The sequence below is a fragment of the Zea mays genome, chromosome 2 (assembly GCF_902167145.1).
Source record: "Zea mays cultivar B73 chromosome 2, Zm-B73-REFERENCE-NAM-5.0, whole genome shotgun sequence".
NCBI classification, from domain to species: Eukaryota; Viridiplantae; Streptophyta; class Magnoliopsida; order Poales; family Poaceae; genus Zea; species Zea mays.
In genome coordinates this window covers 7,209,779-7,234,504 of record NC_050097.1, presented here as the reverse complement: position 1 = coordinate 7,234,504, position 24,726 = coordinate 7,209,779, and the positions used below count along the sequence as shown (strand labels likewise).

Genomic DNA, 24,726 nt, shown 5'->3' with positions numbered 1-24,726 from the left:
CTGTTTCGCGGATTCCTCTGTCATGTACAGACGCTGGATCCTCGGTACGAACGGAAGGTGTCGTAGGATTGTCAAGGGGATGTCGAGCTGCCTCTTTTGTCCATCACCAGAGTCTACCTCCATAAACCTAGACGAATTACACTTGGGACAGTACTTTGCCTCCGCGTATTCTTTCCTAAATAGCACGCAGCCCTTCGGACAAGCATGAATCTGCTCATACGTCATCTTGAGTGCACGAAGTAGTTTCTGTGCCTCGTACATGCTCTTTGGCAGAACGTGATCATCCGGAAGCAGACTCCCAATAACCGTCAACAAGCCATCGAATGCGTCTCTACTCATGCTGTACTGCGACTTGAACGCCATTACACGCCCAATGGCATCCAGTTGAGAAACCTTTGTCTGGCCGTGAAGGGGCTTCTGTGCCGCGTCGAACATGTCGTAGAACGCCTTTGCAGTCGGCTCTGGCTCGTCATCCATACATCCTCCCGTGTACTGTGCCTCCTGATAGTCGTTCAACATATCTGCTACCCCCGCATCCGCGTCATAATCCTCGACACGTTGTCTCAGCACCTCCTCTCTCGTACGATGCGCTTCACCATGAAATATCCACCGAGTATAGCCCGACGTAAATCCATTCTTCCAAATATGTTCTACCATGGTCTTCTTTGGTTTTCTTTTCCGGTTGTCACATTTGCTGCACGGGCACGGGACTAGACTCGCTCCTTTAGCAGCTTCGCCATATGCCCGTTCCACGAAATCATCAGTCTTTCTAATCCATTCAGTGGTGACATCGTTCCTTCCTCTACGGCCCGTGTACATCCACTCACGGTCCTCCATCCCCTAACAGAAGCCTAGCAACAGAAAATTTCGGCAGCACCTCCCCTGCACGGGGAGGTTTCGAAATCCTGCAAATAAAAGTATCAGCACGATGGCTGTCTTCCACGCATAATTCAACGGCACGATGGCCGGAAATCCATGCATAAAATGATAAGGACATTCAACCTACGCACAAATACCCTCATTCTCCTTCTCATTAAAAATGTGACTGTGTCTACTTTGATTACATTAATATAAACATGTGTTTGTTCAAATTAAAAGGTGGCGTAAATAATATTGTTTATTAACTAATACCGGTTCGTTATCAACAAATGACCAAAACAGTTAAACATGCATATAAATATTTTTGTTTATTAACTAACAAACACGCAACATATAAACATGCATAAATTCATGAACACACATATAAACACACATATAAATAATATAAAAACGCATAATTTATACCTTCGGTGGCGGGCGGCGAGGCGAGGGGCGACGAGCGAGCGGGTGCGGCCGCGGGGAGGGGGCGGACAGACGGCGCACGGCACACGGCCGCGGAGAGCACGACGCACGACCGAGGAGGGCGCGGCGGGCGGCGCGGCGGGTGGCGCGGCGGGTGGCGCGGCGGGCGGCGCGGCGGGCACGGCGCACGGCCTCCAAGGCAGACGGCGGGCGGCGCGGCCTCCGCGGCGGGCAGACGGCGGGCGGCGCGGCCTCCAAGGCGGGCAGACGGCGGGCGGCGCGGCGGCGGACACTACGGCGGCGCGGGCAAAGAAAGAGAGAGCGTGAGAGAAGAGAAAGGAGAAAGAAGAACCGGCATAGTTATTTTCCTTCTTTGCCGAGTGCCAGCGATCTGGCACTCGGCAAAGATTTTTTAAAAATTGTAAAATATTCTTTGCCGAGTGCCAGATCGGCGGTACTCGGCAAAGAGTTCTTTGCCGAGTGTCCCCCGTTGCGGCACTCGGCAAAGAGTCTTTACTACTTCTTTGCCGAGTGCCCCCCGTTGCGGCACTCGGCAAAGAGTCTTTACTACTTCTTTGCCGAGTGTCCCCCGTAGCGGCACTCGGCAAAGAGTCTTTACTACATCTTTGCCGAGTGCCACACATCTAGCACTCGGCAAAGCCCTCTTTGCCGAGTGTCATCTCCAGACACTCGGCAAAGTGTATTTTCATTTTTTTTATTTTGCCTCCCAAACTTTTTGTGGTATGTTCCTACACTATGTAGACCTACATGTATCATTTGTGGACAATTATAACATAGTTTCCATAGTTAGTAGATTTAGTTCGTTTATTTGAATTTCTTCGGAAAATTCAAATTTGAACTGCAGGTCACTCGAAACTTGGAAAACCGTGCATGAAAAAATGATATTCATGTTACTTAGCATAAGTTACGACCGATTGCAGAAGCGTACCGGAAACTTCGAGCAACATGCTCACTAAACATGGTCGTGAACTTGGCATCCACATGTTTAAAAATTGTATAAAACACAAACAAAGTCAGAAAATCATGAAACTTGTCCACGTGTCATGATATCATATGTACAGGCTGTGATAAAAATTTTAGAATGTTTGGAGAAAGTTGTGAGACACTATGTGTAGAAACCTAAGAGATCCACATGAAACCTAAGAGATCCACTATGTGTAGAAACATTCTAAAATTTTTATCACAGCCTGTACATATGATATCATGACACGTGGACAAGTTTCATGATTTTCTGACTTTGTTTGTGTTTTATACAATTTTTAAACATGTGGATGCCAAGTTCACGACCATGTTTAGTGAGCATGTTGCTCGAAGTTTCCGGTACGCTTCTGCAATCGGTCGTAACTTATGCTAAGTAACATGAATATCATTTTTTCATGCACGGTTTTCCAAGTTTCGAGTGACCTGCAGTTCAAATTTGAATTTTCCGAAGAAATTCAAATAAACGAACTAAATCTACTAACTATGGAAACTATGTTATAATTGTCCACAAATGATACATGTAGGTCTACATAGTGTAGGAACATACCACAAAAAGTTTGGGAGACAAAATAAAAAAAAATGAAAATACACGTTGCCGAGTGTCTAGGTATGACACTCGGTAAAGAGGGCTTTGCCGAGTGTCTATTACGTAGCACTCGGCAAAGAAGCCTCTTTGCCGAGTGCCAGCCGTTGGCTCTCGGCAAAGACTGACGGCCGTCAGCTCTGGGACGGCCGCTGACGGCCCTTTGCCGAGAGCCCCGTTTGCCGAGTGCGTTACACTCGGCAAACTTGTCTTTGCCGAGTGCCTACCTGTGCCGAGTGTTTAGCACTCGGTAAAGGGGCTCTTTGCCGAGAGCCTAACTTTACCGAGTGCGGCACTCGGCAAAGCCTTCTTTGCCGAGTGCCCGACAAAAGGCACTCGGCAAAGAATACAACACTCGGCAAAGCCTCGGATTCCGGTAGTGATTAACCATGAAGTTCACTATGGGTGCTTGACCTTGAAGGACATCCTTGAATAATGGCGACTGATTCAGTACGTTAATGTCATTGTTGGACCCGGCCACCCCAAAAAAAGCATGCCAGATCCACTGATCATACGATGCAACAGCTTCTAAGATGATGGTGGGATGTTTGATATCCCCCCTTGTGAATTGACCGGCATGGGCGACCGGACAATTCCTCCACTGCTAATGCATACAATCGATACTTCCTAGCATGCCTGGAAAGCCACGCTCTTCTGCTTTTGCTAGTAGACGCTGAATATCCGCGACATTTGGTCGACGACAGAACTCCTCCTCATAACAATGAATGATACCCTCACAAAACTTCTCTAGACACTCTAATGCAGTTGATCTAGCTAGCTTTAAGTACTCATCTATCGAATCTGCAGCGGATCCATAGGCTAACAAGCGCAGAGCTGCGGTGCACTTTTGTAGGGGAGAGAGCCCGAGTCGACCCAGAGCATCTTCTCTTTGGGTGAAATACGGAGAGTATTCACCTAATCTAAGCATAATACTCAAAAAAGTTGTCGCCTCATGCGATACCTGCGCCGAAAGTAATTTGGAGGATACACACAGTCATCGGCGAAGTAGTCTTGATGAAGCCGATCATGGGCAGACTCACGATCACGATTGATGTAGCGTCGACGACGCTTGGGCCTGCTCGACGACTCTTCATTGAGGTTGAGCATAGCCTCCTCCATGGCTGCTTGCAATGCATTGCAGATTGCCCCTTCGGCTCCTTCACTTGAGTTTGTGCTCGAGGAAGACATGACGTGAAGATGAGTAGAAAAGGCGAGTTTGGAAGAGAGAAATGAGATGAAATGGTGTGTGAAATGAGCTCCACCCGGGTAGGGATATATATAGAGGGATTGGGGATGAAATTTGTAATTTTTTGCAATTTTTTTCGAATTTTTTGGACTCCAAACGGTCAAAAACGGCTAGTTGCAACGGCTAGCACACGTGGACCAATCAGATCGCGACACGTGGACCAGTCAGATCGCGCCACGTCGCTCTCGCCCCGCGTTCTCGCCCCGCCAGTGCCTCGCCTCCCTCTCGCCTCCCTCTCGCCCGCCTCTCGCCCGGGCGGGCGCTCCAGCGCGGGCGAGAGCGAGGCGATATCGCCCGCTCTCGCCGGGCGCCAGCGCCATCGCCCGGCGCCGGCCTCTCACCCGCCTATCGCCCGCGCGCGGGCGGCAGCGGCCTCTTCTCGCCCGCGCTGCCGCCCGCACTGGCACCAGCCTGATAGCGACTAGTAAAATGTGTTTACCAAACTAACTAACCTGTAGTGTATTAAAAATACATATCGATCGCCTCTCGAGACAACGTCTGACTTGCATAAAGCAGGCTAGTGGCTTTCTTCTCCGTTCTTCTCCGTGCATGGCCATTGTTGGCTGCTGCTTTGGATTTATTTACAAGACGGCATGTGCCAACCGGCGACGGCGGTCGTCTCCTGCTACTCAAACTGGTGCAGTGCGGTAGTTGTTCTGTTGTCGTGTACCACCAACAAGCAGAACATTTTTAGGTACCGTTTGGTTAGGAGGGTTAAGGACATCCTAGTTTTTTTCTGTTTGTTTGTGAATTGGACGGATCGATTTATATACTAGTAGCTTTTGATGCTGTTACGTACTAGCTGCCTGCCTTCCCCGTGGAGCAGGAGCAGGACCGCACACCACAAGGTTTGACGGCCTAGTCCGCATGCCCGTTCTAGTCAACGAAGGTTTGGTTTATGAGTTTTTTTTTTAAATATATAAACGGGCAAACCAGGTCATATTTTGAATGGAATACTAGTCATGGTACAAGGTAGACTCAAATCGCTGGTAGCAATATATAAATGGAATACGCTAATTGTTATTTGTGATGTAGCAAACAATTAACTACAGTATTAGCTGAAGTTCAAATAATCTTTAGTAGCTAACTATTAGTTTTAGAGTTTTCAAACCGGAGCTTAATAATTCTCTACATATATTGCACCTTCAACCGACGCCCTCTACGTAAACTTGTGATATTTTTTCATAAGTGCGTGAAGATTAAAAGTTAAGATAGTGATTAGACTGATTTTTTTCAAATACAGAAAGACTGAAAGTTTAAATAGAGAGCAGTTTATCTTAACCCTTGCTAAAAAATAGATTGGAAGTGGTTTTTTAGAACTCTTAGGCCCTCTTTGGAAATAAAGTATTAAAAAACTACATTTTTAGTATACTACATTTTCTTGAAATGCTAAGACATACTTACAGTTTATTTACCACAATTTTGAAAACTTTGGTTTGGAGTTAAGTTTCAAAACTGTGAAAGTAATGCAGCATAACCAAAACTGTAGTTTTGAAAAACAAAGTTTTTGAAGAGTCTACCAAACCTGCATTATAAAAAAAATACTACAGTATTATCTTAAAAACAGAGAAAAATACTCCACTTCCAAAAGGCCCTGATAAAATGAACCATATAATAATCTGAAAAAGGAGGCAACAAAATGAAAACCTGGCAGATTAACCAGCACAGAAAAAAAGGGAAAGGCAAGAAAAGAACGGGAAGTGGAAAGCAAGGGCGTGCTGCCATCACGTGACGTGATGCGTGCCAATGCCATGGACTATAGATGGCCAAAAAGCACGAGGCCCGTGAGCCCGGCACGAAGCCCGCTTTTTGGGCCCGGTCCGAGCCCGGCACGGTAAAATAAGCGGGCGGGCTTAGACAGGAAACTAGGCACGGCGGGCTAGCCCGGCACGGCCCGTTTACCTCTAAGCCCGTTAAGCCCGTTTTTTTTACACTAAAACGTGCTTACCGGCCCGTTTAGCCCGCTTTTTGGCCCGTTTTTTCGTGCTAAACGGGCCGGCCCGGCCCGTTTAGGCCCGCTGCGGGCCGGGCTTGGACAGAAACTTAAGCCCACTGGCTCAGCAGGCCCGGCCCGGTTTTGGCCGGGCTTCACCGGGCCCGGGCCGGGCCGGGCCGGGCCGGGCCGGCCCGTTTGGCCATCTCTACCATGGACCAAGGAGCGCCGGAGGCGGACAATAATGCCATGCCAGCACCATCTGACGGCAATTCGAACGGAGGTCCTTTTCTTCTTTCTCGTCTGCTTCCTCCTTCCCTCGTCGTCCTCGCGTCGCCTCCTTCGGCCCTCCCTATTAATACCTGCCTCCTCACAACCAGGTCCTGTCCTCGGGGAGCCGAATCCACACGGACCACACCAGAGGACGCGGGGGACGCCCCGGATTCTTCGGATTCCAGGTAAAAGTCCAGGGAACCGACCGCCTCGAGGCTCTGCCTTCTCACGGGGGATCTTGCCTGCGGATTATCTTTTCTTCCTTGGATGCAGTGTTTAAATTATGATGCTTTTGCCGGTAATCGAAAGATCTTGCTAGGATCCCGATCCTTGCCTCGGCTCGGGCTCGGCGGTTGGTTCTTGCTCTCTACCCATCCTCTCCGCGTACGCTGATTGCATGCCCGGATGCGCACAGGGTCAAGCGTGGCTTCCCGACCTCCCGTCCATGGGCCTGGGACCCCATTTTCGTGTTTGGCGGGCGCACAATTTCACTCGTTTGCCGCTAGTTTTGTAGACATTGTGGAAGGAGCATTGTCATTGTGTCATTGTTTTGTTTTACCGAGGAAAACGGTTGGCATTGCGATTTCATTACTCCCATTATTCTTTCCGGAAGATATCTTTCGAACAAAGTATGGTTGTAGAAATTGTTGCGAGAAGAGAATCCAAACAATTGGAAAAATTCACCACTGAATTCGTTGTTATATTTGGAGATACTGAGTCTATGATTTGTCGGTTCGGTTAGGTTCGTTTTGGTCCCGATGGTAAATATCCAAAGACCAGTGATAACGATGTCAGATTTGCAAATCTCTCGAAATAATCAGTAGGTTCCGATTTCTTTATTCGCTCCAGGCGCCCTTTGTCTACTTTGTCATTTTTACGCTGCTTTTTGTTCCTTGTTGCCTGATATAGCATAGTATTAAACACAGAAATATATATTGTGAATTGAGGATATCCACAATTGGGAAAGAACGGCTTCAGAAGAAATGATTTTTTTAAATAATGTTCTCTAGCATATCTCGTTTTTTAGTGGATTTTTAATAAGTTCTTGGGGAATATTTCCTGTTGCTGTTGGTCATCGCTCAGATTCCTTTTTGTCATTATAGATTAATTAATACTATCTCCAACAGTGAAATGTAGTGTACAAAACAAAATTTTGGGTGATCATATAGGTGTAAGTTCACCCATATAGTCACCAAAAACATTGTAATTTCTCGATAGCATGGATTTTGTTTTCTTGAATGGTTTGAGATTTTATAAACAAGGTTGTAGTGAAATCATATAGCTTTACTAGTCATTCTGACTATTCTGCACCTTCCAATTTATTTCCACTTCTGCTCCTGCACTGCATAGTGGATGGTGGATAAGGGGAGAAAATTCAACTATCATTACTCATGAAAATGCTTTGCAGGATGGAACTACACAGAAATAGCACTAATGGTTCCTGCCTCAGTGCATGTGGGCCACTGACAGACTACTACATTCCTGATTACATACTGAAGCCGGCCTATGAACCGGTCACTGTTGATAATGTGCCATGTTGTCCTGTGGTAGTCTTCATCAACTCTAGAAGTGGTGGCCAACTGGGAAGCAGTCTGATAAAAACATACCGTGAACTTCTCAATGAAGCGCAGGTAAATATCTAGCAATTTGGCAATGTTGTAACACTGAAAATATGCATTCCCTTACGCTATACTACTGTAGTACTTCAAATCATATTCTTATTGTTGGATCCTCTCAATATATTTTTAAAGGTTTTTGATCTCTCAGAAGAGTCTCCTGATAAGGTTCTACATAGATTATACAGCAACTTTGAAAGGCTCAAGTCTAGTGGTGACCATGTTGCTACTCAAATTCAGAAGAGCTTAAGGCTAATTGTGAGAAACCTACTTTCCAATTTATGCGTCCAAAAAGAAATTTTGGTTGGATATGTCCTTTTATTAATCAGGGATCTTTGAAATACAGGTTGCTGGTGGTGACGGTACAGCAAGTTGGCTGCTTGGAGTAGTTAGTGACCTGAAACTATCACATCCACCTCCTGTTGCTACCGTACCTCTTGGGACTGGAAACAACCTCCCTTTTTCATTTGGATGGGTAAGTTAACGCCTTTTGCTTATTTTGAGCATACTGTATTCTTAATTATGATTAATATTCTACCTCTCTGTGTTTTATATGTCTAGAAAATTTTATGTTTTTGGTGCAAATGGAGAATGTAGGGTAGAGTAAAAAATTGATTGTTAGACAAACATGATAAAACTATAAAAGTTTGCCACGAGAAACACACTATATTTATTAGTGCTTGCTAACAAAAATGTTATGACTGAGCATCAGTCTCAGTTAAAAAAACATAAATTTTTGTTTTAATATAGAAAACTAGAAGACTTGTTATTAAATTTGTATAAATGTATAATGTTGTTTATATGTAATTTTTCCAGTTAAAATTGCAATGTTCTTTAGCAGTTAGGGGCTTGTACCAAGTTTTACAATTAAAAAAAACAACATTCGATTTTAATCTGACTGCAGGGGAAAAAGAATCCCGCTACTGACCAGGCAGCAGTGAAATCATTCCTGGATCAAGTAAAAGGAGCAAGAGAAATGAATATCGATAGGTACTGTCTTGCTTACAAAGGATAAAAGATAATGTTTTGTCATGCACTGCATGAGCTTGTCCATCCATCTCATATGATGAAGTGTTTTATGCTCTTTTCCAATTATTGTTTTACTTATCTTAACAACATTAGAACATATCCTTATGTTCAGGGTACGAAAGAAAACACTCAATTCAGCTTCTAGTTGTATTTTTCTGTGTCAGCTGGCATATCATCATGAGGATGCGAATTCCACAGGAAGGCCCATGTGATCCTATTGCTCCCTTAGATCTTCCACATTCGTTGCATGCTTTCCACCGCGTATCAGCTTGTGACTCTCTCAATTTGGTAAGAAACACCTTTCAGATGTGCTGTATATAATATAGAGCAGTGTCTTATTGATTTTATTTTTTCAGGAGGGATACCACACATTCCGTGGAGGATTCTGGAATTATTTTAGCTTGGGTAAGAGTTCTATGTAATCTGTTTATTCTACCACTTTGAACCATAAACTTTTCCTGGGGAATGTTTGATGGTGTATGGATAATGCAGTAGATGCAAACATCTGTCATTTCTATAGGGAATTATGATGTCAGTTTGTATGTCGGGCTGCACCCTCTTTTTGTGGGGGACAAAGCCGGAACTTGGGTTCCATTATCTTAAAAAAATAGGGAATTATGATGTCCCAGTGAATTCTTATGTATTCCTGCTTTATATATATGTAAGAAAAGGTTAGTAAGAATGATAGTCATAATTTGAACATACCATAGGAATGGATGCACAAGTATCCTATGAATTCCACTCTGAAAGGAAGAGAAATCCAGAGAAGTTCAGACACCAGCTAAGAAATCAGGTATATTTTGTTTTTAGGTTTGTTTCAAATACTGCTCTTTTTTCACTTACCTCGCTGTATCATTAGGATTTGCAAACCCCATCAGCATGGTTAGTATAATGCATTTCTTTGATGCAGGGTACATATGCTAAGCTTGGATTTAAGCATTCCCTAAACCATCTTTCATCGAGGTACTTTGTCACTAATGCAGTCTATAATGTTTCTGATATTGATCGAATTATAGTTCAATTTTCTATACCAGCATGTTCAGTGTAGCATGTATGACATTAATTATATCTGTATAAGGAACTCCTTCACCATCACTTTAAGAGTCTCTGTATTCCTTGACCTCTGATATGCGTTATGCGTATATGACCTATACAACTTCCACTTTCAGGAACATTTCTCAACTTGCAAAGGTGAAGATCATGAAAAGACCTGGTTCCCAGTGGGAAGAGCTAAAGATTCCTCGCAGGTAATATACCACTGTCGCCCAGGCATGTCCATGTACGATTGAGGTGGACTGGTTATTGGCAAGAAATAAAATTACGAATTATTATAAAATCTGACAAACATTACCCCTCTTGTTTCAGCATTCAATCAGTTATCTGCCTGAACCTGCCAAGCTTCTCTGGAGGATTGAATCCATGGGGAACACCTGGCACAAGGAAAGCACAAGACGTGAGTTTTCCCTGTTGAAACCTGTTAGGAGACTCGATTGCTTTGTTGATGACATACTATTGGCACTTGGCAGAGACTCATTAGTTTTCATGGCAATATGCAGAGAGACCTGACTGCACCTTACGTTGACGATGGGCTTATCGAGGTTGTCGGCTTCCGTGATGCCTGGCATGGGCTCATCTTGCTGGCTCCTAATGGCCATGGAACTCGTCTAGCGCAGGTGGAAGGAACTAGTCTGCTCTGTCAGCACTCAGCGGCTCGGCACACAGTGCGCCTAACTAGGAAAGGAAACTGAAGATTTGGTGATGAGTGTATTTTGGTTTCAGGCCCACCGAATCCGTTTCGAGTTCCACAAGGGAGCAGCCGAGCACACGTTCATGAGGATCGACGGGGAGCCATGGAAGCAGCCTCTCCCCAAGGAGGACGACACCGTGGTGGTGGAGATCTCCAACCTCCGTCAGGTGGCCATGCTGGCCAACGACCCGTGCAGGTCCAAGAGCGTGAACGAGCCGTCCTCCCCGTCGTGCCACGGCCATGAGGACGACGACAGCAACAGCCTGGAGGACGAGGACGAGGACGAGTGGGAGGACGGGAGGAAGAAGTTCGGTGCGGCGGCCACCTTCAAGATCCCCGACGAGGTGGACATCGCTCATCTCAGTTAGAACCTAGAAACCCCGCCGGCTGCTTCTGCGTCGGTTGGTGGTGCTGACTGCTGAGTCTGTGCATTTCAGAGTGTTTGCTGCTTGCTACAGCCTACAGTGCTACTGCTCCCTTTTTTTTTGTTGTTTTTTTTTTGGTTGCCTCCACGAGCTCAGATTTCAGAAGCTAACCACTGCTGTTGGTGAAACTGCTCGTTATGATCCCCCATTGTTCTGTAAATTTTCAAGTTTTAGCAGCCATGTGTATTTCACTGGCTGATAATTTTTTTGTGTGCTACGTAATTTGAAACGTGGAAACGACTTGTACCAAAGGTCTGATACCGTGTACTATGGAGTATGTAGGAGAGTAGAAAGCAACAGATTTTGAATCACGTAATCTGTCAGAGGAGAAGTCGTCACGTAACAAATGACGGCTCGGCTTCTGGAGTTCGCTGCGTCCGTCCGTCCGCCCGCCGCTGTTTGATAGGAGTACTCCCGCACCCGCACCCGGTTCCAGGCCAAACCGCGTTCCCCACGCGCCCACCAGAAAGCAGAGGCGGCAGCATAAAAGGCCCCCGCGCGCCTCTCCGCACTCCACGTCAATCCAATCCAGGACACAAAGTTGCGGTGAGCAATTGCAAGGCGATGAGCTTGAGGTACATGAGCCGTGTGGGCGCGCGGGTGGTGCGGGAGAGCACGGGCAGGTCGGTCAAGGCGCAGGCGCAGGCGGCGTCCATGGCGAGGAGCGGCGGCAGCAGGGCGCCGGCCGCCGGGTCGGTGGAGTCGGGGAGAGCGAGCGCCGTGGCGGCGGCGGCGGCGGCCAGGAGGAAGGCGGAGGAGGAGAAGCGGCGGCGCGCCGAGCAGGCGCTGCGCACCGTCATGTTCCTCTCCGTCTGGGGCCCCAACACCTAGGCCTAGTAGGAATCAAGGAGTGTTAGCATCATCATGTGTAGCGTTCTGTGCACGTTTGTTTGTTTGTTTGTTTGTTTGTTTGAGGTTCAGAAAACAAAGTGTATATTACTTACAGTGGTATAATCTTTGAAGACATCACATCCCTACGTTGATTCTTTGGCGAAACAAAGTTACCGAGGGGGCTTCCACTTTCCACGACGGCGTTGAACGCCAGCCTGAGCTACAACTTCCAGGAGGCAGGAGGCAGGAGGCACTCAGGCTCATCGATGCTGTGACTCCAGAGCTCACGAAGTGCCGAAGTTGAGCGAAACCAAATGGCGGTTGGTTGCGGTGGTGCCTGCACACAACTTGCGGGAGGCAGACGTGCTGAACAGCAAACCGCGACAGGTTTCACGCACACAGGGTGTAGCGAATTGGGCTCTGGGGATGTGTCGTGTGGTGGGTGGGGCGACCGGAGCTGACTAGATCGAGGTGGATTAGAACAAAGTGGTACACTGCCGTCACTGTATGGGTTGGGTCCATACAGACGTACCCTTTTTTGGCAGGATATATTATAACCGGAAGAAACTTTTTTTTTAAAAAAAATGTGATCATGGAGACTTGCAAATGTAATAGAGAAGCTAGCAAATCGGTGCTCGGAACTTTAAAAAATCTCGGATTAGATTCTCAGCTGGAATGTTTCAGGTTGTTGGAGCCTATTTTGAGCAGGGCGGACGGTCCGGCCCTGAGGCCGGACGGTCCGGACGGTCCGCGCCTGGGGGCCGAACGATCCGCGCGTGCGCAGAGCAGTTTAGGGTTCCGAGTTTTGTGCTACGGTTGTTAGCTAGATTCGCGGGATTCACTCGGAAATTTGTTTGTAACGGGTCCAGCCCTCCTCCTCTATAAATAGAGAGGTCTACGGCCGATTTAAAACAACAAATCGAACCTTCAATCAATACAATTTACATTTTATCCTAAGACTAGTTCTAGTCTAGTTTAGGTTTAGTCTTTCAATCCCCAAATTCTCCGCCTCTCCTCGACTCTACGTCGATTAGGAGAGTCTAGGTCGGTCTACCCGAGCCTAGACACCACCTAGGATCTCTCCTCCCCGACGGGGTCCCTCCCGGGAGCGAGATCCAAGCGCCGTCGGCGATCTTCCGCCGCCCCTGCGCACGCAAGGACCGTCCGGCCCTAGGACGCGGACCGTCCGGCCGTCAGGCAGGGAACCCGAGTTCCTGCGCCAGGTCGCGGACCGTCCGGCCCTGTGCCGCGGACCGTCCGCGCCTGACCAGAGAGCACCGCCGCCTCACGCCAGGTCGCGGACCGTCCAGCCCTGTGTCGCGGACCGTCCGCGCCTGACCAGAGAGCACCGCCACTGGTTCTTTTGAAGTGATTGACGCCTCCAAAAAGGTGTCAACATACTTTTTGGCGACTCCGCTGGGGACAACACATCTAGGCTCATCAAATCGGCCCTCAATGGTCGGTTCAAGGGATAGCTCTGATATTTCTCCAAGCAACATTATAGAGCCGACTTGGGAAACCTTGCCGGCTGACGAGCAGCTCCAGTTTGAGGAGCACAAGGAGCGGATGATCCAGGAGGCGAAAGCAAAATTCTTGGCCAACTTCAAAGTGGACAGGAACAACAAGGTCGTCCGACACCGGGCGACGGATCCGACTTCGCTCCAACCCACGCCAGATATCCCCAATGTAAGTAATACCAACGAGCTACAATCTCTTAGAAATTATGTAGAAGAGCAACGTGAACAAATGCAGAACATCATAGGGGGTATGCAAAGCGATCTTAAGAGACTAGTACGTGCATTTGATAAATCTAGTATCGCAAATTTTCCTTCGCACGAGGTTGAGTTAGGAGGTAACACGCGTAACACATCGGCTACAGGTTGTCACGACCAGTCACAACCTATTTATGGGATGCCGATGGACACATACCCTGAGCAACCGCAAATCGGCAGCAAATCAGCCGATCTGCACATGCCCGGACCGTCCGCACGTGAGCGCGGACCATCCGGACCAACAACAGTCGGGCCTATTTTTAATGAGTTACCTAGATATGCGCCCGAACCACCACACACGACACAGAATCTAAACTACCCAGTCGGACCGTCCGCGTACAACGACGGACGGTCCGCACATAATCACGGACGGTCCGGACCAATGTCCGGACAGTCCGCACATGACCTTTTTGAGGAGGATTGTTACCTGAATCCTCACCCGTCCCAGCAGCACTTCCCATCGCACTATACAATGCATCAACCCATTAATTCGAGATCTAGAGCCCAGGAAAACTTTCCGGCCCCACCGAGAAGGCCGGAAAGGAACGATCAAACATATGAACCATATAGGGCAAGTGGCAATGCACCATATAGTTCAAACCAATGGGGGGAAAGACAATATGCTAATATCCAGCCAACCCCACCTATGTTTGATCAGAGAGCCGGTGGTCTCGCACCGGCTGCCATTGATATAGTAAGAGAAGAAATAGCCGGGGCATTCCGAGATAAGCTCGGAGTAAGCATGGTCCCTGGGGGGCAATAATATCGGAAACCTTATGACAGCCGATTTGATCACCACCCATACCCACAGGGAACCAGGATACCCGAATTCGCGAAATTTTCGGGTGATCAAGGAAAGAACACACGTGAACACATAGTCCAATTTTAGCACAATTAGGAGAGTTGGCCGACACAGAGGCATTCCGCATACGTTTATTTTCATTATCTTTAACAGGAACTGCGTTTGCGTGGTACGCCACTTTACCTCCTAATTTCATTTCATCATGGGGGGATTTAGAACAAAAATTTCATGATCATTTTTTCTCCGGTGACTATGAGTTGGATTTGGTAGATTTAGTGTCATTACGACAAGCAAAAGATGAATCGGTTAATGATTACATCCGGAGATTCCGAGATACAAGAAACTGATGCTTTCAAATTCATTTAGCAGAAAAACAGCTAGCAGGATTAGCCTTTAATGGTTTACGATATTATTTAAAAGAAAGATTAGAAGGTATCCAATTTTTTACACTAGCACAGTTACACCAGAGAGCTTCGGCTTGTGAAAACCGAAGCAAAGAAACTGCTAAAACAATTCGTCATAACGTACATATAGTAGAGTGCGATCAAAGTAGCTCAGAGGACGAGTCAACATAAATATATGCTGCTGAAATGGTTTGGCCAAAGCAGGCCAAATTTTCGGCTTGTGCTTCCCTACAGCCGATTCAAAAGAAACGGCAGGAGGATGTAAAGTTTACGTTTAATGTTGGCAAGTGTGATAAAATATTTGATGAATTACTCAAAAATGGCAACATTAAAATAAATCACACTGTTCCATCTGCCGACGAGCTAAAACGTCGTGCATACTGCAAGTGGCACAACTCATTTTCTCATGCCACTAATGATTGTAATGTATTTCGGCGACAGATTCAATCGGTCATTAACGAGGGACGATTGAAATTTCAGGAAATGCAGGTGGATACAGAGCCTTTTTCAATGAACATGATTGACTTTGAGGGCAAGAAAGTCCTAGTTCGGCCAAACACAGCCGATAAAGACAAAGGCAAAGAGACAATCATCGGCAATGCTAAAGAGGCCGATGGGGATCGTAAAGTTTCTTGCAGGAAAGTGGTAGCCGAGAAGACCCCCGATGGAGGGGAGACCCTAAAGGTGACCATCACAGCCTCCAGTACTGGGGGGCAAGCGCAGATAGGGAGACAGATGTAGGAACCCGTGCTGCGTATCCCGGACGGTCCGGCACGTAGGCGCGGACGGTCCGGGACCCCACCGGACGGTCCGGAGAGCTCCGCCGGACGGTCCGGCCGTACTCAAGACTCATAACGGCCACGTACTTTCAAACCACGACGACCAGAGATAGGTATGTGGAAAACAAATACATTCAAGGCAGCTGGTCGGTTGGTTAAAGTCGGCCCTACTTTTGATCAATTATTGTCTAAATACGTAAAAAAGAAGGCCGGTCCCAGTGACCGGCCAGCAAAACGACCCCGCTCACCCATTCATGAGCAGCGTCAGGTCAGGCTGATTGGACCACCCCACCAATCGGAAGAAATGAAAGGTCATACTGTACAAGTGAGACCTAACGTACCTGCATGGACACCTCCACCTCCATATCCACCTATGCCATATCCGTACACATACTTACCTCCACCATGTGTCCCAAACCAAATGTGGGGCATGCCACCATATTCATTTGGGATGTCACAGTACCCCGCCTGGGGGGCACCCCAAACATCCGTTTTTGATAGGTTGGCGCCGCCAGTACAAGACCGATTGAGCGCTGCTGAATCCGGTCACCGGGCACAGGCCCAACAAGATTGCCGAACTACTCGGCCTCCTAGGCCGACCAATCCGGCAGGGGGGCATATGCCTGTAGCAACTCAAAGAACAACAAAAAAGGACATCATCAAAATAGGCAGTGCAGATGTTGTCATACAGGGAGACAATAAAGGGCCGATGATTTTCGGTGAATCGGCCAACACAACCGAAAAGGATACGGCTACCATCAAAACAGTCGATCCAAAATACTCCATGCCTCGATGGTGCCCAGTGGGATTGACACGATCCCAAAAGAGAAAATTACAGCGCCTAAGAGCAAAGGAGAGCCAGGAGAAGGAGGCGGAAAAGACATTTAATGACACACATCCACTGTACCCGCCACCGCAAAAGAAATGGAGACCGAAGGCCGTTGAGAAAAAACAAACGGCCACAGAAATAGAAAGTCAATCTGCACCAGGCGCGGACAGTCCGGCCCCCGCACGCGGACCGTCCGCCGTTCACCAGGAAACCTCCAATGACACGGCAACATCAATGGAAGAGGACGACCTGCTGGGAGAAGACCTGGTCGACTACGAGGCTTCTCCAGAACGCCCAGGTATGGATGTAAATATTATTACATTTTCTGCCGATTGTACTATTATCGGCGACGATGAACCTGTTGTTGCCCAGTTTGATTTCGGTCCTAAAGAAGCTGCCTTTACTAAACCAAAGGAATCGGTAAATCATTTAAAGCCGCTCTTCATGCGCGGTCACATTGATGGAATACCGATTGCTAAGATGTTGGTAGATGGAGGGGCGGCTGTAAATCTAATGCCTTATTCATTATACAGAAAATTAGGTAAACAAGATGACGAACTTGTCAAAACCAACATGACCCTCAGCGGTGTTGGGGATAGTTCGATTAAAGCCAGGGGAGTCACGTCCGTTGAATTAACCATCGGGACTAAGACCCTTGCTGCTGCATTCTTCGTCGCTGATGTAGAAGGGAATTACAGTTTAATTCTAGGCAGAGATTGGATTCATGCCAATCAATGTATACCTTCTACATTACATCAAATGCTAATACAATGGGTAGGCGATGAGGTAGAACAAGTACATGCTGATGTATCGGCCTGCATCGCTGTGGCCGATGCCCCTGTACTCTGGACTTATGAGACTGCTACATGTCTCACAGGAGTAGATTTTTCTGATTATCAGTTCATAAGTATAGATAAGAAAGGTTTCATTCCTGTAATGCTAGAGCCGATGGAGAATCGGCTAAATCCTAAATAAAGTTTAAATGATAAATACACACAGAGTTCATGAGTCGTTGATCACGGACAATTTGGCTCCCAAAGCCGGATGGTCCGGTCTTTCACAAAACAGTTCGGACTTTAAGACCGAACATCTACCACAGTGAAAAGACAGTATTACGGATGATCCGGTCCCCGAGACCGGAAAGTCCGCCACCACACAAAGATCATCTGATTCCTCTGTGGGGGACATGATAGAGGAATTCAGAGATCTTGATAAACTAGGACAGGGGTTTACATCGGCCGATCCTTTGGAGGAGATTCACATAGTGAGAGCACCTAGAGGGGGGGGGGGGTGAATAGGTGATCCTGTAAAACTTCAAAACTTAAGCCACAAAAACTTGTTAAGAGTTAGCACAAGTATGGCCAAGTGGCTATAGAGGAGTCAAAACACAATAACCACAAGAAATCAATCACAGAGATGACACGGTGGTTATCCCGTGGTTCGGCCAAGTACAAAACTTGCCTACTCCACGTTGTGGCGTCCCAACGGACGAGAGTTGCACTCAACTCCTCTCAAGTGATCCAATGATCAACTTGAATACCACGGTGTTCTTGCTTTTCTTTCTTCAATCCCGTTTGCGAGGAATCTCCACAACTTGGAGCCTCTCGCCCTTACAAAAGATGTTCACAGAGAATCACGGAGCAAGGGAGGGATTAGCAACTCACACAACACAAAGATCACAGCGAATACGCACACACAAGACCCAGACTTGAGCTCAAGAGACTAGCACACTAGAACGGAGCTCAAATCACTAGAATGAAGAACAAGTGCGCAAGATTGATGTGTGAGTGATCAAGAGTGCTCAAGGAATGCTTGGTCTACTCCTCCATGCGCCTAGGGGTCCCTTTTATAGCCCCAAGGCAGCTAGGAGCCGTTGGGAACAAATCTGGAAGGCCATCTTTGCCTTCTGTCTCGTGGCGCACCGGACAGTCCGGTGCACACCGGACACTGTCCGGTGCCCGATTTGTTTCCATAAACAGCGCATCGGACCGTTGCTGTCTGAGTCAGATCTGCGCACCGTTGGCGCACCGGACATGTCCGGTGCACACCGGACAGTCCGGTGCCCCTCCTCGACCGTTGGCTCGGCCACGTGTCGCGCGCCGATCGCGCGGCCGACCGTTGGCCCTGCCGACCGTTGGCTCACCGGACAGTCCGGTGCACACCGGACAGTCCGGTGAATTTTAGCCGAAGTCGCCGGAGAAAAACCCGAGAGCGGCTGGTTTGCTCCACGCTGGTCTGGCGCACCGGACACTGTCCGGTGCACACCGGACAGTCCGGTGCCCCAGCCCGAAACAGCCTTTGGCTGTACACAGCCACTCTCCACTTCTTTTCTTTTCTTCTTCTTCCTGTTTCTAACACTTAGACGAGATATTAGTACACAAAAACAATGTACTAAGGCTTAGAAACATACCTTTACTTGTGATTTGCACTTTGTTCAACCATGGACATATTCTCACATCTAAGCACTTGTGTTTGCACTCAATCACCAAAATACTTAGAAATGGCCCAAGGGCACATTTCCCTTTCAATCTCCCCCTTTTTGGTGATTTATGCCAACACAACATAAAGCAACTAGAACAAGTGCAAAATCACTTCAAATAAAAACTCAAATTGGTTTTGATTCAATTTTGGCATATATGGATCATCCTTTGCCACCACTTGGTTTGTTTTTGCAAATCAAACTCAAATCTCTATTTCTATGTCAACCACACATGTTGAGGCATAAAGAGAGTCATTCCAAACGAGATTGATCAAAGATTTCAAAAACTCCCCCTAAATCCCATAATCAATACTTCTCCCCACAAGAAGCCAACTTTTCACAAAAGAGACAATAAGAGACGAAAGCTTTTGACAAAACAAAAACTCTATTCTACTATTTTCAAAATCTCTCAAGTGGTAGCTGATCCATTTATCACTTTGGCCTTTATTTTCTCCCCCTTTGGCATCAAGCACCAAAACGGGATCAATCTTGGCCTTCTAACCCCATTGCCTCACCAAGATCTTCAATAAGAGCAAATGGCAATAAGATGTCATGAGATGAACTTGGAATAAGTTACCCTCTCATCGGAGTGCAGTGGAAGTCTTTCATTGGTCCAAGTCCACCTTTCCCTTTCAATTCTCCTTCGAGACTAAATCAAGCAAACTCAACCACATGGTTAGTCTCAAAGGGTCAAGTTGTAACACATCTCCCCCTAAACATGTGCATCACTTTGCAACGGACTTGTGAGGTCCAGGGAGTGTTTGTACAACTTGAGCACCAAAATAAGCAACAAAATGCAGAATGAACATGATCAAAGGCATAAACACATGTATGCTACAGTTCAATCCAGGTTCCGCGAATCTAAGACATTTAGCTCACTACGCAGCCTGCAAAAGGTCTTCTCATCTAGAGGCTTGGTAAAGATATCGGCTAGCTGGTTCTCGGTGCTAACATGAAACACTTCGATATCCCCCTTTTGCTGGTGGTCTCTCAGAAAGTGATGCCGGATGTCTATGTGCTTTGTGCGGCTGTGTTCAACAGGATTTTCCGCCATGCGGATAGCACTCTCATTATCACATAGGAGTGGGACTTTGCTCAGATTGTAGCCAAAGTCCCGGAGGGTTTGCCTCATCCAAAGTAGTTGCGCGCAACACTGTCCTGCGGCAACATACTCGGCCTCAGCGGTGGATAGGGCAACGGAGGTTTGTTTCTTAGAGTTCCACGACACCAGGGACCTTCCTAAGAATTGGCACGTCCCTGATGTACTCTTCCTATCGACCTTACATCCAGCATAGTCGGAATCTGAGTATCCAACTAAGTCAAAGGTAGACCCCTTTGGATACCAGAGCCCGAAGCAAGGCGTAGCAACTAAATATCTAAGAATTCGCTTTACCGCCACTAAGTGACACTCCTTAGGATCGGATTGAAATCTGGCACACATGCATACGCTAAGCATAATATCCGGTCTACTAGCACATAAGTAAAGTAATGACCCTATCATTGACCGGTATGCTTTTTGATCAACGGACTTACCTCCTTTGATGAGGTCGGTGTGTCCGTCGGTTCCCATCGGAGTCTTTGCGGGCTTGGCGTCCTTCATCCCAAACCGCTTTAGCAGATCTTGCGTGTACTTCGTTTGGGAGATGAAGGTGCCGTCCTTGAGTTGCTTCACTTGGAACCCAAGGAAGTAGTTCAACTCGCCCATCATCGACATCTCGAACTTCTGCGTCATCACCCTGCTAAACTCCTCACATGACTTTTGGTTAGTAGAACCAAATATTATGTCATCGACATAAATTTGGCACACAAACAAATCACCATCACATGTCTTTGTAAAGAGAGTTGGATCGGCTTTCCCAACCTTGAAAGCATTAGCAATTAAGAAATCTCTAAGGCATTCATACCATGCTCTTGGGGCTTGCTTAAGTCCATAGAGCGCCTTAGAGAGCTTACACACGTGGTCGGGGTACCGTTCATCCTCGAAGCCAGGGGGTTGCTCCACGTACACCTCCTCCTTGATTGGCCCGTTGAGGAAAGCGCTCTTCACATCCATTTGGAACAACCTGAAAGAATGGTGAGCGGCATATGCTAGCAAGATTCGAATTGACTCTAGCCTAGCCACAGGAGCAAAAGTCTCCTCAAAATCCAAACCTGCGACTTGGGCATAACCTTTTGCCACAAGTCGAGCCTTGTTTCTCGTCACCACCCCGTGCTCGTCCTGTTTGTTGCGGAACACCCACTTGGTTCCCACAACATTTTGCTTCGGACGAGGCACCAGTGTCCAAACTTCATTGCGCTTGAAGTTGTTGAGCTCCTCCTGCATGGCCAACACCCAGTCCGGATCTAGCAAGGCCTCCTCTACCCTAAAAGGCTCAATAGAAGAGACAAAAGAGTAATGCTCACAAAAATTAACTAATCGAGACCGAGTAGTTACTCCCTTGCTAATGTCACCCAGAATTTGGTCGACGGGATGATCCCTTTGAATCATCGCTCGAACTTGGGTTGGAGGTGCCGGTTGCGCCTCTTCCTCCATTACGTGATCATCTTGTGCTCCCCCTTGATCACACGCCTCCTTTTGATGAACCTGTTCATCGTCTTGAGTCGGGGGATTCACCATAATTGAGGAAGAGGGTTGATCTTTCTCATCTTGTTCCTGTGGCCGCACTTCTCCAATCGCCATGGTGCGTATGGCGGCCGTTGGAATGTCTTCTTCATCTATATCATCACAATCAACAACTTGCTCTCTTGGAGAGCCATTAGTCTCATCAAATACAACGTCGCTAGAGACTTCAACCAAACCCGATGATTTGTTGAAGACTCTATACGCCTTTGTATTTGAGTCATAACCTAACAAAAACCCTTCTACAGCTTTGGGAGCAAACTTAGAATTCCTACCCTTCTTCACTAGAATGTAGCATTTACTCCCAAATACACGAAAGTACGATACATTGGGTTTGTTACCAGTTAGTAGCTCATACGACGTCTTCTTGAGGAGGCGATGAAGGTAGACCCTGTTGATGGCGTGGCAAGCCGTGTTCACGGCTTCCGTCCAAAAGCACTCGGGGGTCTTGAACTCTCCTAGCATCGTCCTCGCCATGTCGATGAGCGTCCTGTTCTTCCTCTCTACCACACCATTTTGCTGTGGTGTGTAGGGAGCGGAGAACTCGTGCTTGATCCCTTCCTCTTCAAGGAACTCCTCCACTTGAAGGTTCTTGAACTCGGACCCGTTGTCGCTTCTTATCTTTTTCACTTTGAGCTCAAACTCATTTTGAGCCCTCCTGAGGAAGCGCTTGAGGGTCCCTTGGGTTTCAGACTTATCCTGCAAAAAGAACACCCAAGTGAAGCGGGAAAAATCATCTACAATAACTAGACCATACTTACTCCCTCCTATGCTCAGATAGGCGACGGGTCCGAAGAGGTCCATATGCAGCATCTCCAAGGATCTTGATGTCGTCATCACATTTTTGGTGTGATGAGAGCCTCCCACTTGTTTCCCTGCTTGACAAGCTGCACAAGGTCTATCTTTTTCGAATTGAACATTAGTTAGACCTATTACATGTTCTCCCTTTAGAAGCTTGTGAAGGTTCTTCATCCCCACATGTGCTAAGCGGCGATGCCACAGCCAGCCCATGCTAGTCTTAGCAATTAAGCATGCATCTAGACCGGCCTCCTCTTTTGCAAAATCAACTAAGTAAAGTTTGCCGTCTAATACACCCTTAAAAGCTAGTGAACCATCACTTCTTCTAAAGACAGACACATCTACATTTGTAAATAAACAGTTATACCCCATGTTGCATAATTGACTAACAGATAGCAAATTATATCCCAAGGACTCAACTAAAAACACATTAGAAATTGAGTGCTCATTTGAGATTGCAATTTTACCTAACCCTTTTACCTTGCCTTGATTCCCATCACCGAATATAATTGAATCTTGGGAATCCTTATTCTTGACGTAGGAGGTGAACATCTTCTTCTCCCCCGTCATATGGTTTGTGCATCCGCTGTCTATAATCCAGCTTGAACCCCCGGATGCATAAACCTGCAAGGCAAATTTAGGCTTGGGTTTTAGGTACCCAACTCATGTTGGGTCCTGCAAGGTTAGCACAAATATTCTTAGGGACCCAAATGCAAGTTTTATCTCCCTTGCATCTTGCCCCTAACTTCCTAGCAATTACCTTTTTACCCTTTCTACAAATAGCAAAGGGAGCATTGCAAGCATAATAAATGGTAGAAGGTTCATTTGCTACTTTCCTAGGAGCATAAATGACATTCTTTTTAGGAACAACATTTTTCCTAGTAACATTTCTATCATACATATAAGAAGAACTAGGAGCAAACATGGCATGAGAATCATAAACATATGAATCAAAAGCATTTCTAGCATGTCTCCTATCATGGTACATAAAGGCATGGTTCCTTTTTGCACTACTAGCCATAGGGGCCTTCCCTTTCTCCTTGGCGGGAATGGGAGCCTTATGGCTTGTTAAGTTCTTGGCTTCCCTCTTGAAGCCAAGTCCATCCTTAATTGAGGGGTGTCTACCAACCGTGTAGGCATCCCTAGCAAATTTTAGTTTTTCAAAATCACTTTTGCTAGTCTTAAGTTGAGCATTAAGACTAGCCACTTCATCATTTAGTTTTGAAATTGAAACTAAGTGTTCACTACAAGCATTAACATCAAAATCCTTACACTTAGTGCAAATTGTAATATTTTCAACACAAGAGTTACTTGCTACTTCTAGTTTAGCAGTTAAAGCATTAATTTCACCTTTTAAAGAAGAAATGGTTTCATTACAAGTAGAAAGTTCACAAGAAAGTATTCCATTTCTTTTAACTTCTAGAGCAAGAGAATTTTGAGCACTAACAAATTTATCATGCTCTTCATATAAAAGGTCTTCTTGTTTCTCTAAGATTCTATCCTTTTCATTTAGGGCATCAATCAACTCATTAATCTTAGCTATCTTAGTTCTATCCAATCCCTTGAATAAACTAGAGTAATCAATTTCATCCTCACTAGATTCATTATCACTAGAAGAATCATAAGTGTTATCATTACGAGTGATTACCTTCTTTTCCTTTGCCATGAGGCAAGTGTGATGCTCGTTGGGGAAGAGAGCCGATTTGTTGAAGGCAGTGGCGGCGAGTCCTTCGTCGTCGGAGTCGGACGAAGAGCAATCCGAATCCCACTCCTTTCCAAGGTGTGCTTCGCCTTTGGCCTTCTTGTAAACCTTCTTGTTTTCTCTCTTCCCATTTTTTCTTTGCTCCTGGTCACTATCATTTTCGGGACAGTTAGCAATAAAATGACCAAGCTTACCGCATTTGAAGCATGATCGCTTTCCCTTGGTCTTGGCCTTGCTTGGCTGTCCCTTTTGACCTTTTAGCGCCGTCTTGAATCTCTTGATGATGAGAGCCATCTCTTCATCATTGAGCCCGACCGCCTCAACTTGCGCCACCTTGCTAGGTAGCGACTCTTTGCTCCTTGTTGCCTTTAGAGCAATGGGTTGAGGCTCGTGGAGTGGACCGTTCAACGCGTCGTCGACATATCTTGCCTCCTTGATCATCATCCGCCCGCTCACGAATTTTCCAAGTACTTCTTCGGGCGTCATCATCGTGTACCTGGGATTCTCACGAATATTGTTCACGAGATGAGGATCAAGAACGGTAAAGGACCTGAGCATTAGGCGGACGACGTCGT

At 46.7% G+C, this 24,726-nt stretch overlaps 2 protein-coding genes across 4 annotated transcripts; both read left to right on the top strand.

Moving 5' to 3' along the window:
- The first annotated feature begins 6,289 nt into the window (after nucleotides 1–6,289).
- Nucleotides 6,290–12,080, top strand: LOC100127510 (diacylglycerol kinase 3). 3 transcript variants are annotated; one of them, XM_008668768.4, is made up of 14 exons: nucleotides 6,290–6,328; nucleotides 6,426–6,503; nucleotides 7,727–7,949; nucleotides 8,070–8,192; nucleotides 8,281–8,409; nucleotides 8,839–8,924; nucleotides 9,128–9,251; nucleotides 9,320–9,368; nucleotides 9,674–9,756; nucleotides 9,874–9,926; nucleotides 10,133–10,210; nucleotides 10,329–10,416; nucleotides 10,520–10,636; nucleotides 10,743–12,080. In XM_008668768.4, the coding sequence occupies exons 3-14, from the start codon at nucleotides 7,728–7,730 to the stop codon at nucleotides 11,076–11,078; spliced, it is 1,488 nt and encodes a 495-aa protein (XP_008666990.1). In that variant the 5' UTR covers nucleotides 6,290–6,328; nucleotides 6,426–6,503; nucleotide 7,727; the 3' UTR covers nucleotides 11,079–12,080. The 3 variants fall into 3 exon arrangements, with proteins under 3 accessions (XP_008666990.1, NP_001106238.2, XP_008666988.1); NM_001112767.2 differs by having other exon boundaries at nucleotides 6,321–6,503; nucleotides 10,743–11,398; XM_008668766.3 differs by lacking the exons at nucleotides 6,290–6,328; nucleotides 6,426–6,503 and having other exon boundaries at nucleotides 7,709–7,949; nucleotides 10,743–11,432.
- Nucleotides 11,651–12,098, top strand: LOC100277143 (uncharacterized). Its single transcript, NM_001328020.1, has one exon. It carries the CDS (start codon nucleotides 11,700–11,702, stop codon nucleotides 11,964–11,966), a length of 267 nt encoding a protein of 88 aa, NP_001314949.1. The 5' UTR covers nucleotides 11,651–11,699; the 3' UTR covers nucleotides 11,967–12,098.
- The last annotated feature ends 12,628 nt before the right edge of the window (nucleotides 12,099–24,726 follow it).

Bases quoted from the DNA above. Each gene is read 5' to 3' on its own strand.
- LOC100127510 (XM_008668766.3), top strand. From the start codon at position 7,710: ATGAAAATGCTTTGCAGGATGGAACTACACAGAAATAGCACTAATGGT. The intron at 8,193-8,280 runs GTGAGAAACCTA...TTTGAAATACAG, and splicing joins AGAAGAGCTTAAGGCTAATT to GTTGCTGGTGGTGACGGTAC. The intron at 10,211-10,328 runs GTAATATACCAC...CTCTTGTTTCAG, and splicing joins GAGCTAAAGATTCCTCGCAG to CATTCAATCAGTTATCTGCC.
- LOC100277143 (NM_001328020.1), top strand. From the start codon at position 11,700: ATGAGCTTGAGGTACATGAGCCGTGTGGGCGCGCGGGTGGTGCGGGAG.